General features: G+C 37.5%; 1 protein-coding gene across 1 annotated transcript; it reads right to left on the bottom strand.

Moving 5' to 3' along the window:
- Positions 1-166: 166 nt before the first annotated feature.
- On the bottom strand, positions 167-15922 carry LOC140951321 (U2 snRNP-associated SURP motif-containing protein-like). The gene is made up of 24 exons (XM_073400574.1): positions 15817-15922; positions 15574-15675; positions 13155-13269; positions 12758-12864; positions 11649-11722; positions 11409-11518; positions 10713-10792; positions 9747-9912; positions 8737-8975; positions 7992-8035; positions 7238-7342; positions 6626-6692; positions 6251-6516; positions 5946-6051; positions 5599-5655; positions 5220-5299; positions 4916-5003; positions 4680-4796; positions 4047-4272; positions 3435-3473; positions 2904-2970; positions 2194-2404; positions 1089-1298; positions 167-843 (listed from the first exon to the last, which is right to left on the bottom strand). The coding sequence occupies exons 1-24, from the start codon at positions 15898-15900 to the stop codon at positions 592-594; spliced, it is 3012 nt and encodes a 1003-aa protein (XP_073256675.1). The 5' UTR covers positions 15901-15922; the 3' UTR covers positions 167-591.
- Positions 15923-16017: the final 95 nt, after the last annotated feature.

Below are 16017 nucleotides of genomic sequence, written 5' to 3'. Positions count from 1 at the left end.
TTGCCTTTTGTCTTTTCATAAATTATGCACAAGTAATTAGTATGCACCTGCATAACACGACATGTGCAAGAAACAATTCTCTAGAGTATCATCACGTGGTCTGAAACGGGAAAACAAAACACACAAGCTAAAAAGGTCTATTGTTCTAAAAGTCAGTTCTCTCTCCTTAACGTCCTCCCACAATGACATTTTTATTCAGTATATTTTCATTATTACTAGCTTATAATGACTCTAAAAAGGAAGGAGGAAGCTAAAAATGTTTGGTACAGTAATTAGAGAGGAGTGAACACCAACCAGAGTCACTAAAATTTGAGCTTATTCGGGGTGTTGCACAGTAAAGAATTACAATATCTCACTGAAAGTTCTCCCTCCGGTTTCCTGTCTTCTCCTATGTAGTTTCCTATACAAAAAATCTCAAGAGTTTGTCACTGAGCGATTGCGTGAAAATACAAAAGAAGCACTTCATTGCACACGATAGTTCTTCCTTGACTTAATGTCAACCAATCAGCTCAGGTGTTGGACATCAAACAAGGCATAACATAAGCCACTGCAAATGATGTCTCATATAATAACTCTTTTGTTTTCAATGCTTCACTTTTTCTTCTTTTTGCTCTTTTTCTTCGAAGGTGATTTTGATCGGGATCTTGACCGTTTTTTTCGGGACGAACTTTTCTTCACGGGCGTCCCACTCCGTGACCTAGATCGTTTCCGTCTCTGTTTGGTACCTGGCGACCTGCTTCGGGATCGGGATCTTCCGCGCCCACGGGATGAGCTTCGACTTCGGGATCGTGATCGTCTTGAACTCGAAGGTGAAGGTGTACGTGAATCGTAATGCTTAAGGGACTGTGGAAAGAAACAGAATGTAACTAATAAATTTTAATCAAATTGATGGGGTTGTGTCGCGTTTGTCTACTTTATTTTGTGAATAAAGCCAATTATGTATCCTTACAGCTTCGTGCAAAAAAAAGATGTCTCCCAAGTAGTATATCAAGCGTTACAAACAACAAAAATATACTTTAAAAAACTGTTAGGCTAACAAGTTTTCAAACGCACAAGAAGACAAAAGAAACAATTTTAAGCCAGAATACCGTAAGTGACGTCGCCAATGGCGACCTTGATCTACTCCGTGAGGGTGACCGTGAATTCGAGCGGCTGTCCGACCGAGAACGGCGACTACGTTTTTTGGATGAAGGTGATTTGGAACGACTGCGTGACTTCTTCCGCTTGGAATCCGTGGGTGAGGAAGTGTGGCTACTACTTTTCTTCTTCTTTTCTCTTCCTTCTTTTGGTGTAACAGTCTTGAGGATGATAGAAACAAGGGATACGTCAAGGAAATGTTTACTGATCACATATACTTATACTACATCTAAAACTTATTAACTAACAAAAAAAGTTACCAAATACCGTATTTATTCGAATAAGCGCCTAACCTCGAATTAGCGCCCATCTCGAATAAGCGCCCATCCTAAAGGTAGAAAAAGTTAATAAGCGCCCAGCCTCGAATAAGCGCCCACCCCCTCCCCTTCTCAATCAATTTCAAATAAGCGTTCACCCCCACCCCACCCACTTGAGTGAATAAATTCTAATAAGAGACTTCCCAGAGGACGGAGTTTTCTTCAGAGTATTTTACAGAAACCTTGCTTTGTTACTCCTTCGCGTTTTGTCATTAGCATTTATTGTTTTGTTGCAAAATAAACATGCTTCACTTTCTGAAAATGGTGAAAATTTAATAAACGCCCAGCCTCGAATAAGGGCCCACTCTCAAGGTCCAAAAATTTAATAAGCGCCCAGGGCGGTTAATCGAATAAAATACGGTAATCAAGCGTCCGATATTCGCAGTTACACAGTATTAGAAACGGCAGCATGAGCAGGTAGGCGCACATGAGCCATGGAAGCCCGCACACATGGGCGGGACCTTAACCCGGTTTCTCAAGGCCAAAGAACATTGGGAAAAAGCACTTAATCGCCCGGGATATTATGGAAATGTAGAGATGTAGCGTGAAACACCCAGCAATATTGCTTCTTCCTCTCCGCTCGAAAACCACGCAGTAGTAACTTCCAAGCTCAAGATTTGTCTGGAATTGCAAGGCATTCCACGGTCCCTCCCTCCCACGGTCGATTTACACGAGGCATCAACTCACACCAACACCTTGGTCACAAAGCACCTGTTTGTGTTGATAGAGCTCAACTAACCTCCATTAATTTCGCCCTATATATATCACATTGTAGGGCAATGTCACTTGCTCCTTTAGCTTCTAATTTCTGAGCGTATTCTGCAACTTTGAGTTCGACTTCTCGAAGCTTTTTCCGTCTGCTCTCATCCATTTCCATAACTCGCGGAGTCTCTACAGAAGAAGCATGTGTCTCTTCGGGTCTTTTGGGTGAATCTTCTTTTACAGAAGGTCTAAACAAAGGAAAAGTGAAAAAAAAAAGAAAAATGAAAATAATATATTATAATATCTAGCTGGATAACAAACCTGTCGCTTTGGCTTGGACACAAGAAAAATAAATATATAAATTAAAGACGATTTAGTGGTAGTAAGTCCAAAAATTGTTTCTAAATCTAATTGGAATTTGGAAGAGTTGATTTTGAGAAATGGAAAACCGGAGTTCCCAGCATGTCCCGTCGTCCCGCCGTGAGAGATGTCCGCGTGTTGGTCCAAAAAATTCATTCTCATGAAGTAAACCTGCCAGAATCTGGTCAACCTGTCACCATTAAAGTTACATTGCGAGCTAACCTGAACTACTAAATTACGAATTTCGAACAGTTGCATCAGCGCAAAAGAAGCTCACCAACAATTGATTAAAGGCCTAACACTGACAAAAGGTAACCTAGATTGTCACACTTCCGAATGTTTTCAGTTACCTTAGCAAGGAATGAATGAGGTGCAACATTGACTTACTTTGGTGCTGGATCCTCAACTCTTTCCCACTCGGGTCGATCCCATTTCGAGGCAAAATGAGGAACATCTGATCACAAAAACAAATTACAATATTGGAAATCTTCATGCGCAGTCAGCTAATACTTCAGGAAAATCTTGCCCATAAATTGCCCAAAATTTCTCGTCTACACTGTTGTCCCGCAATGTAGTTTACTCGGTCAGACACTTCTATAACATGGACATATCTATCCCCTCTCCCTGTGTATCCGCACCCCTTCCCCCAAACCAATTTCTATTCTAATTAACTACAAAGATCAATAATTCGGGGGTGGGGAATTTACAGAGTTTAAACAGAATTTAATAATGGAGGGACAAGGGTGTCAACTACTTTTGTCACTGATTGTAGCTTGCGAGGAGTTAAATTCACCTGAGTTAAAGTACAATAATTTAGGCAACTATAAACTTAACTGTCGTTTTGAAATGCAACTCAAATCAATGAAAATCAAGTTGTCAACCATCACAAATTCTGCTGCAAGTAAAATTCTTTCATACCTTTGTCACGTGACTTCTCTGAAGTCTTTTTACTGTCCACTGTAAAAAGGAAACCAGAATCATGGACTCAATGAAAGAAAATATATAATGAAGTTCTCATTATCACTAAGGATTTATTTTACAGGAACAATTACACTGAACGATGGACATTGATCCGCAATGTGCTTGTCACAAGTCTTGAAAACATTTTTGACCTGTAAAACAGTTATTTATCAAAAGCTTAAGACTGAGATTCAATTTCTGATTTGGAAACTCCTGGCTCTTCTCACTGACTCCTGTTGTGACACAACAGAATTTCAAAACAAATTTCAACAGTCAGTGCAAAAGACTATGAAAAATGGTCCCTCTATCCCGTTCCAATCATTCACCATGTGCTTATTTTTAACATTTTCTCCAGCCTTGGTGCGTTTTTTCTTGGCACAGAAGATGTTATCTGTAGAGAGAGGGCTTTTGGGATGAAAATCGAACTCTTCAGCTACTAAACCACTCAAGCAATGTGCACTTAAAGCAGTAGACTCTTTGCAATTTACATCCCAAGTACCTCTACCATGAGCCAAATGATAATGCACTTTACAGCAATAAAGTCCAGACCACTCCTCGGTCACTACTCACTTGGCACTCCATCAATATTACTGCTGCCAGAGAGTGGCACACCATCAATATCAGCAGCTTTTAAGGGGACCCCATCCACATCCATTGATTTTATAGGTACACCATCAAAATCTGGCGCTTTTAATGGTACTCCATCAACATCTAAAGGTACTCCATCTATATCCACTTTGTTTCGCCCTAAGCTTTCATCAAGTGGATAAACAGGTTTAAGAGGTTGATCTGATGCCTAAATAGAATGAAACCAAACACACAAAACATTAAATAAATGCTGAAATCATCACACTTAAGTACCGTCACAACTTATGCAGTTGCCAAAAGAAAGCCTGAAAATTTTCAGGTTTCCTGGGATTCGATCCCTGACCTCTGCAATACCACTGCAGCGGTCAGCTCTAACCAACTGAGCTTGGAAGCCAACTGGGAGCTGGACATTAAATAATATTGGTTCATCATATACAGGGAAATATGAGGACGAAATAACGCATAAAAAAATAATATGGATTACACATATTTGCACTACGAGATAAAGAAATAAATGCAAACAAATCATGTTATAGATTATTTGCTTGTTGTCTTTTGAGAATAATCAATCTTCCAAAATACTTGGTCGAGATGGTTAAGTGATAACATTCTTACCTCTGATTGGCTGCTTTTTTCAGTATGGCCAAGAAAGATATTTTCAAGATTAAACAAGAAATCTGGAGTGTATACAGCCCAGTCCATCCAGGCTGCAAGACAGCGAAGAACTTGTTTCTGCAAAACATACAATCATAAATAAACAGGAAGTGTAAACATCTTTGTCACCCAGTAAGAAAAGCATTATATTATTTTTAGTAATAACTATTTATCTCAGTTTTAAAACAAGGACTTACTCTAAAGTTCTCTGCTTTCATGCGAGCGTTAATGGCCTTGAATGATGCGCTTAAGTTACCAAATATCTCAGGAAGAAAACTCTGAAATCTGCCAAAAAATAGATGAAAGATCAGCTTTAAAAAGATTAATCTTTATAACATAAAGGTAGCAACGAAATTCACTTATTCAAGCTATTAACTTTTTTCTAAGAGTTCACATTTCAACAATGGCTAATGGTAGACCTGGGGAGCCAGTAACAAACTGATAACACTTTATGACCATGCAACAGCAACAAAAACAAAAGGCAACAAAGAAAATGCCTACCCCTTCCTGTAGTATGACACATTGGGTACTTTAACAGAACAGTTGTGAAGAATGTCTGATACCAAGTACAAACGTGCAACCTACATGACAGTACATGAAAAACAACAACATTAACAAAGTCTTGAACTTAAGCAAGCCCACCGAGTACAGAATTTAAAACACTCTGACCTTATCTGGGCACACAGGAAAGGAACCTTTCAAATTTAGTGGGCTGCACAGCAGAATACAGCACGCAAAATTGACCAATCACCACGTGCAAACTACATTGTAACTGACAGATTTAAAAACTGAACTTGTGGGATTTTCACACAAAACTCAAATGTGTCAAGCCACATCAATGTACTGCCACGGGAGTTGAAACTGTACTGTTGAAACTCACCTTGACTTGCAAGGGTGTTTCCAGAATTGACAATGACTCTGCTATGCATTCAACAACCTGTAATATTAAGCATAATTTATTTATAACAAAGACAATGGTAACAAATTAATATGTACAATAAATGAGAACTACAACAGAAAACAAAAATGCTTTATTTTAGCTAAATTACATACAGTTGCACTGAGCTCAAAGGTGAAAAATTTGAATGCTGTGAACCCTTTATACGTATTATTAAATCATGATAAGTACAAAAGTTTGGCTTTTAAAAATTTCACTTTCAGTCAGTGGATAAAATCTTCCACGATGACCATTCAAATGGATGCTATGGAGATTGATCGAGTACATACCTCCTCAGCACAGTCAGCATTTTTGACACAGAACACCATGCACTTGGCAATCTTAATTCTCTCTGGAGTCAAATCCCGCAACATGTCCTCCAGGTTGTCACGTTGTCTACAATGATAAATATTAATAAGAAAACATAATACAGATATGTAAAACGATATACATTTTAAACTGAGGTCATTTAATTTCTAAGAGACATTCTGAAGAATTCATCAATATTTCCAAGGTAAAAGAATACACCCCTTAAACAAAAAAAAATATTGAAAAACCTAAAAGGGAATTAATTCTGAAATCTGACATTTCTTACCTATTGGATAACGTATTCTTTCTACTGCTTGTGGCTGCTGATGTTGACCGAGAACTGCTGCTGTAACTGCTACTGAGGCTCTGTGTAGGTGGTGGTGCAGCAGCCTGTGGGGGTGGTACTGGGGTTTCTACTTGAGGTACTGGTTGTTTATTGGCATTAAAAGCTGCGGCACTCATAGTGTACTGATGACACTGGGGAGGTTTCCACACTGAACCGCCTTCAAACATCTTGAATTTCTCTGTTCGCCATTTTGTCGGGGAATCGCCCTTTAGATAAGAAATACAATTTATTATTACTGAATCAGCTGTTCTTAATTTTAACCAATATACAAGTGGTGAAAACACAAAAGAAAGAGCCATAAGCTGAAAAACAAACCTGGAGAATAGAAAACAGCTTCCACCTGTAATAAATGTGTTCTGGACTCTGGTTGTCAAACAAGAACCTGTTGATTTATCAGACCAAATAAAGTTTATTTAGTTACTAGAATAATAATGTTACTTACACATTTTTACTTCTACAGCTGTAGACTCAATCCACAAATAGTACCACACAGACTTAACAACAGGGAGGTTAAGATGTCATGCTGGCATCGGCAACAAGAAAGCAACAAATCTGCACATGAATCACACTTTTTGGTACACTTCTTTGTCATCACTGCTTGACTACAATGTGTAACTGCCTAATTTCAGAATTTGAGGGGGATGTAAACAAATGACAACAAATTTTTCTTCTTTCTCTCTGCGCTTGAAGTGTGTCCTTAGGAACCAACTACAGTAAAAAGTGAAAAAGTGAGCGAGCTGGGATAATCGCAATGAAGTTTAAAAGAATATGTATTGACTGTTTTGAGTGATATTTTTGTCACTGTCACTGTCTTGATATCTTAAATTCCCTCAAAAACTTTTCTAAGCTGTAGACAATAATTATTTTCTCACTCAAACTGCCATTTGTTTTTGTTGCAGGCATTTAAAGTTAGAGAAGTGTACCCACCTGTACATAGGGTTGTTTAATTCCTTGTTCATGATCATAGCCTCAAACATGGGTCCTTCACGCACCACAAACTCCACCATGCGATGAACAAGACACAGAAGATTCCTGTAGGAATTACATGGTTACCACGACAACAAATAATAGGCAAAGTTAGCTATCATGAAACTCACCATAGAAGAGTTAAAAACTCATTAATCAGGCTTAGTAGACTGCTCAGGCTTAGAACAGATTTTCAGTACCATGCAAACTGAGTTTTGTCGTAAAGCACAATGTTAACTTAGTTCTAAGTACATGTACCTGGAAGTTACACTTTAAAGGTGAGATGTAGTTTCTCACATTAATTTGAAACTAACTCAAATTAATGTTGACAACTTCGTCCAAGCCAAAAAACCAAATACAGTACTTCATATTGAATTTCATAAATAGAACATGAGCTTGAGAGCGGTAACACTACACTGGTTAACGTAATTAATGCTATCGAAACTGCAACAAGGGATTATTGTCAAGAATACTCCAAAAGATCTACATTACTTCCACCCTTCTAAACAGAAATAAAACTACACTGCGAAGAACAAATAACGTTTAAAAGAAAAAGGTAAAAATGTGAATACACATAAATTTGAGGAGATACTATTATCAGTTGTAAATAATGTTGAAGTTGAGCATAAAGACATCTTTTTGAAAACATACCAGCCAATGTATTCCACAAGGGAATATAACAACAACGTACAGTCAGTTTGCATTAAAAAGGTACCTTTCCGTCGGGATTACAACTTTCACGACCGCATTGGCTAACGTCTAAGAGGCAATTGCCAAAGACTTCATGAGTATTAAGAAAAATAACTTATAAGACGTAATTACCATTACACCTAAAAGTACAGTATTACACTGCATTATGCTGGATTGTGTCATGGTGTTGGAAGACAGAGTGAAAATGTTTACTGCTTACCACAATGAACTACATCATTTTAAGTAAATTAGTTATCCTTAAATTTTCTTTGATCCTTATGAGATGTCTTGGATAGCTGTTTAGGTCACTTTTACTTGCTGCATGAATGTTGCCCTTATTAGACCAACACCACACCAATAGAAAAAAAACTACACTTTTGAATCAAGAGGTCAAATCTCAAAAAATCTTTAGACCAAAGCCGACATATCTAATTATTAATTTTTTAAATTAATTTTTGTTAATGACTGAGAGCAAAAAGAGTCTTAAAAAACATACATGTACACATAAATAACATTTAGAGCTTCATATGAGACAAATCTATCAGGAAGATCTCACTTTACAACAAAACAATGATACAAAAACAATTTGAAACAAACAAATCTCACTGTATTTTAAATTGAACATACTACCCTACTATTCACATACTATTTTAAATGTAAACACTACCCCACACAACTCTTAAAATTTACTGTAGAATTAGAGAGGAATGAAACTGCAAAAATTAAACTATGGGTCTAAATATTGTGGGCATCAATCTTCCATATCTCACCTCCTTGTTGAATCCATTGGTATCAAGATCACGTGTCTGTTCTTCACCCCCTCCCTGTGGGGGAGGGGCACTGGAATAGTTGTCTTTCTTTTTATCTGGTTGAGCATTGAATGGCAAGCCTGACGGGGGAGGTGGTGTGGTGTCTTCTTGCATTTCAGGGGGGATATAGATAGGATGCGGTGGTATGGGGACACTTTTACCCCATCCAAGCTTCATCTCATAAGACATGACTTCTTTGCCTTTAAACAAAAACAACAACAAAGAAAAATAGAAAAAGGTCTTACTGAGAATTGTTTCAGTAATTACATTTGAAATACCAGTTTATTTCAGCTGGTACATGTTGCCTTTAAAGATAAAGACTAACAAGTAATTCAATGATAAAATGGTCACATTAAGAATAGCCTGCATTGCAGACATAATTCAACCTCAGTAAGTAACATCTGCAAAGCAGCACTGATATCCTTGTTCTCGACCCCCAACAGATGCAATGAACAACTGAAGTGCATATGAATTTTGTTTTACCCTGATTGGTAAATTGACAATGGCCTTTTTGACAGGCCAATCCGGCATGTACTCCAATCTTGGTACACAAGCATGAGCCCAGAACGAGGATTTCGGCGTTTCGCAGGTGGACTTAACCAGAGTTTAGTTTCATCTGTGGTGCAGGCTACAGTAAGAAAAGTCTAAAATTATTATTGTTACATATGGGTGTAAATGCATATGTGGTGAATTTGATGTGATAACTGCTGCACTGTGTATAATATTGTAATGTTAAGGCTGTGCTCTACATGTAAGAAAATACATAGAAGGGAGCCCAGTGATCTGAGCTTGTGATATCCACAGTGCCCAACATATGATTTCTAAGAGAAAAAAACAAGATCTTTTAGTCCCCATGGACAAAAGTTAGGCACCTTGGGCCACAAGGCACTGCTAGAGAACAGCCTTGTCTGTGCAATACATCCTTATACTACCCTGGGCTCTACAGTTAAGTACATCATGTATATTCCCACCTTTCAATGCAGTCAAGGCTTTTTCACCATCCTTTCTTCTCATGTATGCAACAAAGCCACAGTTTCTGTTACGAGCTTTCTCTTCCTCTGTTCTGGGCCACATGATTTTCACACTCGCTAGAGGACCATACTTGCCAAAAAGCCTCATCAACATCTCCTCTGTCATCTAACAAAAAACAACAGATAGTTGAAGTAATGGCAACTGAGAATTTCAGGCCCTCTAAACTAGACATACAGTAACACGTAAAACCAGTAATAGCGTGCAAAGAAAGTCATGTCTGATAGCCTGGGACTCGTGGATTTTGCGATCAGGCTAGTAAATTCTGTGGTGGATCCAAAGCTGTTTTTCAAGCTGTTTTGACAAAGAGAAATTACTACAGTTATTTTCTGAATAAATTGATACAGGAAGTAATAGTAATAAGTAATAATTACTTCCTTTATCAATTTATTAATTATTAATAATTAACTAATGAAGTAATAAATTAATTAATTAATAAGTGTGGTTTTCCGCTGGCTGAGGAGTGAAAGAAGTGGAAAACATTTTTCTCACACACAGCTGGGAGTATGAATTCAAGTGTGTGTGTGGGGGGGAGGGGGTGGTCTTCAGGTCACGTGGCATTTCAGAGTTCAGTTGTTTTGTTGTTTTTGTTGCATGGTCGGCTTGGCATGGCTCCCAGTTGTATGTGAGAAGAATACATTAATTATTTATCTGGCGAGTTAAAAGGACTCTTGGGCTAGTATGTACTTACTATGGCCAAGCTGTAAAACTGACTTTCTTTGCACCCTGCAGTATACTAATCATTATTTTAGTTTCCCTTGCAATATCACTGCAATTAACACAAGTTACAGGGAAGACTTTTTTGGGGCCATGTTGACAGAAGGAACATATCTTCTTAATAAAGTAACAAAAATGAAGAGCTTGTAATAAAAATAATTTCAATGCTGATGAAAAAAGTATTTCCTTACTGCTGGGTTGATGTTTCCAATGTACAGGTTTGTTGTTGAAGGATCACCTGTGTCATGTGATCCATATGAAAAAGTTTCCTCTAAAAAATAAAAGTAGGTAACAAATAATTAATATTTATATTCACACTTCATAGTTAAAAGGGTTAAAAATGCAAAAGCCAATGATAAAGTGAATGATTATATCAATGACCACTGGAGGGAGGGAAAACCAAAACAACTTAGATTAAACTGTGGGGAAATAAAACCTATTCAACACAGAGGGAAGAGAATACACTAATAATGATAAAATATAAAATCAAAATAAATATCCCTTTCCTATGTTTATGTCAAAGCACTCAATTTCAACATCAAGCATTGCTTTGGAATTCCCAGTGCAATGAAGTTGAAAAGAGTGCCAAAGCACAAAAGCTGCAAAAGCGAACAATTTTGTTCATTTGATGGTGAAATGGGCATGCACATGTAGATAGAAAAATAAAAAACGTGTCTTAAACAAGGTAAAAATTAGTCCAGCATACAATATTAAAAAGAAAACAAAGATCTATTATGCATAACTAAGCTGCTTTTCAAGGATGCATGAGCATGTTTGACATAAACATGAAGAAGGGTTTATAGGTTTAAAAATGATAATATAAATAATAACAACTGACATTTTGAACTTTTAATTCTGAAAAAAGTCACAACAATAGAAGAACATACCTTTTGGTGTCACTAGGAGTGAGGGTGCCATTTTATCAAGTACCTCTCTTGGAATATCAGCTATATCACCCTTTTTAATCTTGTGTCTTATCTCTCTTTCCATCTGATGTCTAAAAATAACAACATAAAATGTCAAACTAAAAATGTTCCATACCATTATACTTTATGTGTCAACACTGTAAAAGATCCGCAGAGAGCTATCCAAAAAAAAATCTCAGAGAAAGAAACAAGACAAACCACCTTTTTAATTCTTCTTTAAATAGTTCCAAATTACTCTTCTTCTTCTCTTTTTCTTTGGTTTTCTTCTTAACTTCCTGAAAGACATTCAGTGAATTGGTTTCAATATCACTTTATAGTGCACACAATTTAAAGTAAAACTTAAATCTGTGGACATTATTAAACTGTGTCTTCCTTTTTAAAAAACCTGTTTCACAGGGTTCGAAATTAACGGTTGTCCAATTGTCCTGGACAACCAAAATTGTCAATGGGGCAACTAATTTGTGCTGAGTAGTTGCCCCACAGAAATCTCAATCTGCTGAGGTATTAGTCTCTAAACAAATATCGCAGGTGTTTGCTTTACAAGGGTTCATGAGACCTTAAAGTTAGTTGAAAGTAAAGCAAACACAGAAAAAAGTAGACTCCAAACTCAACGTTTGGCCTGAACGAGCCTGTGATGCTTTAACCAGCAGTTTATGTATGCAAATGTAGCCCATGATGCACCGCAGTGAGATGTGCTCCACGTCATAGCCATGTTTCTTCCCTGTCTGTTATTACCCCTTGATTCTTTATGCAGTTGTAAAATAGAAAATGTATGAACCTCCTTCACTAGTGCAATTTGGAAGCTACTGCAGAGTAGAGGTTCAATCTTTAGAAAGCTCAAAAAAAGTGTTTGTTATCAGACATTTTAAGAGTCATGGAGGACTCCATTGTAGAGATAGCAAAAAAGTAATGGGCGCAAGGGAGTCTCCGTCGCATGTCATGTCCTTTTTGCATGATTCTTTCCAAGCGAGGACTGCGCAAGCCGGACTACAATTTGTTGCAAAAGAAAACGCTGTCTTGTAGTTATCACAGACAGTTTTCAAAAATAAATCCACATTTGGAAGCCAGACAGGCAACAGCAGTTTTCACCTTGAGGGATAAAAAAACACATGAAACAAAAGAGGGACATTTTATTGTGAAAAACTAACAAAACGGTTAATAACTTGAGCTACCTCAGAGTTTAATTTCTTGGATTAAGCTGGGCTAAGCGGTTGACTCGGACAACCAAAAATATTCCATGGGCAACCAAACCAAGTCTTGGGGCAACTGGACATGAAAGAAAATTTCGAACACTGGAAACTTTCACCTACCAGCTTTGGTTGGGAAAATTCAGTTTTGATTTTCTCTTCCATGACAGCCGCAGTCACCTTTGCCATGGGTTTGTATAATGCTCCTGCCTTTAATGAAGCAGTTTCCTCTGCAAAAAAAGTTAAAAGTTCATTTTAAATTTTAAAACTCAAATGAAATAAAGGAGCTTCAGAACAGAAACAAATATTAAGAGTACTCACGCTCTTCAACTACACTGAAATGTGACATCAGCAACATCACAAAGTTCTCCACTGATCACTGATTGTAACTAACCACCAATAGGTGAGTGCATGCATTTTGGATTCTGTGTACTAGGGGCACAAGCATTTCTACTACATGAAGTCATATTTGATTACTTTCAATAACTAGGAGACTAAAAAGGAATACTATAAAACACACCTTTGGTTTCAGGATTGATTGTGTTACCACGCACAAATGTTTTTCCAGCAGCCCTCGAGTCTTCAAAGGAAGCCACGAAATCTGCAAATACTTCAGCGCATTCCACGGCCTCTTTCTGAGAAAATAATAATGACAAAAACATAAATCTTATCTGAAAATGGTCACAAAAAAGTACATAGAGCATGAACAAACATTTGGTTAGTATTATTCAATAAATCCAGAGAAATTAATGTGGGCAAACACTTTTATAAACCATGCAAAAGGCAAGATTAGCCCACGCACATGTGGTTCCCACCAAAAGACCTGCAAACTGCACGGATAAATGGACAGTTTTATTATCACACTGAAAGCCCATGAGTTGCAAAACAGGCAAACCTCCTCATAATGGTCACCTTTGAAATAGCAATACTAGCAGCCAAGGTATAGAGGTAAAGCACTGCTGACAAGTAAGTTGCCAGTCTTTTCCACTGTCTGAGCCCACAATAACAATCAACACTTATTGTTAGTTTTGAAACGCTCTTTTGTTGATTTGCCTTATAATATTTTTTTTTTAGTTGCTTTAAGACAGTTTTATTTCTTGGTTATAGAACGTGATTATATCCAATCTTTCTAGAAACATTTCGTAGGTTTTCACGCTTATGTCATGGTGCGGTACTTTCTGCTAGGAAACGCGTAAAGCGTAGGTACAGTTTTACTTAGTTAACGCCCTAGGCATAATACACGTATACTCTATTATAAAAGAGGCAACGCAGTACTAGAAATTATAAGTTATCCCGCTATCATTGGAGTTGCTATCAGAAGATATTTTGCTGCTGCTAGATTGCTATTTTTTGCTACTTTTGGTGCGAGTCGTCGACCAAAGTAAGTCTTTTATTTTCTTATAGTTATTTAGTAGTGTAATTCGTGGAACTATCAAGTCTTTACGCTATCTCATGAGAAGGACATTGATTTGAAGACAAATCTGCTGGAATCAAACAGGATTGATTATTGTTACTGTTACCAAAGTATTTTATATAATCTAGTTTAGTGTTTTTAAGATAAGTTCTGTTCAAGCGGAATCGCTACGATATAGTTTTTGATTGTTTTATTCATGCTGAGAGTTAAATGTTATTGTCTCGGTTAATTAGCTCAAGTATCAATTATCGGATTTTTCAGTTGTCTGCTTCCTGCATCATAGTTTTATGTCGTTTAGATTATTCTACCCTTTAGTCCTAATTTTATAGTTAATCTAAGTAGTTCGTATTCTTTAATTATCGCTTTCAGTTTGAACCTACGTCTAGCTACGTTTAGCTACATCTACGTCTAGCTACGTCTACGTTTAGCTGCGTCTACGTCTACATTTTGTTACGTCGTAACTAGGCTACGAACATTGCTATTACATTGATTTGTTGTACACGCGACTACTATTGTTATGAACTCTAAGGATCTGTCATTAAATCTGCTTTGATATTCTATCACGTGGAGTTCGAATCATCTATCGCCTCGCACCGTGCTACCCCTGTTTTTGTTGAGATTTGGATTATTCGCGACCTCCAGAATTTCAGCAATTACACTTATTACAACCCAATTTGAACAGCAGGAATCCCTGAAAGCTCAAGTGACCTGTGAAAATTCCCCACCTTGTCATCACCAAAGCGCCTGTTACTCACATTAAATTACATTTTATTGGGATAATAAATCTGTTGTATTTGTTTCTCATAACCTGTTAGATAAAAATAAACCGATGATGTAAACTACAGCAAATATCGGTAAATAAATTAAAAGGTACCATCCTCAAGGCTAAAATTCTATCCATGGTCACTCAAAAGGCACTGAAATAGACTTGACCTAAGGGAGGCCCAGCACTTCCCAAATTGTAACCCCACTTCAGCTTTCAATCTTTCTCTGTCTACATTAATTTTTTTGGAGAACCATGCTGAACAGCCCCTGTTAGAATTTGGACCCATAATTATAACTGGCATCAGAAACCCTAGTAGATCATTTACAAGGTACTGGAAATCTCACTTTTAACCAATTTGTACTGGTCAGAATGCTACATGTATCTGATGAGTTCTTCTTAAATGGAAGATGTTGGAATCACAGTTTCTACACTTAAGGTATAAGGAATCGGGTGTTTTGCCTTAAGATCGCCCTTTCGGAATCCCGCCTTCCACTGGAATAAAAGAGACTATCGGAATCAAGCGTTCCATCCGGGGGGAAACGGATAATAATATGACCTACTTTGAGAAAGCGCCAAACCGAGGAAAGGTTACATAAATAATCTCGAGCTGCTCATTGACCATTCAATCAAATGAATGATCGTTTCGTGTTTCAGTTTCGGAAAACCATACAAGCTCAGCCTGATGCTAAGATCATGATATGAGGAGCGCCAATTACAAAATAGTAAATACCAAAAACTTAGATATAATTAAACTCGAACCTTTTTCTTCTCTTCAACATCTTGCTTTGACTTCGAAGGTTTCTTTAAGCCAGCATTCATCATACCAACAGAAAAGGACTTCAGTTTGCTTTGTGAAATTGTCTGCAGAGATAAATTGTATTTTAGAAACGTACCACTCGGACGAGATCACATCTCGCAAACATTAAATTTGAACGCGTCAGACATGAAAAATTTCGAGGATGGATGCCAGATGAAGAACTTTGAATATCAGTTTCTGCTTACTTTCATTGATCCTGGAGCTAACGCTTCTGGGGACAAGCCCCACGGAAGGGTTTTGTCCGAAGTATCAGTCTGCTTCGCCGCCATTACATGATGGATCGGAGGAGGCCGCATGTTTCCCGAGATGCTTTATGGGTAATTACGCATGAGCAGCGAGGGTGTTTGTTAGGCTTTTCATATTTATATTTAAAAAATCCCCAGCCT

Source organism: Porites lutea, chromosome 10 (genome assembly GCF_958299795.1).
Source record: "Porites lutea chromosome 10, jaPorLute2.1, whole genome shotgun sequence".
Classification (NCBI taxonomy): Eukaryota; Metazoa; Cnidaria; class Anthozoa; order Scleractinia; family Poritidae; genus Porites; species Porites lutea.
The sequence above is the reverse complement of the archived record's forward strand: the minus strand, read 5'-3'. Positions and strand labels throughout refer to the sequence as shown.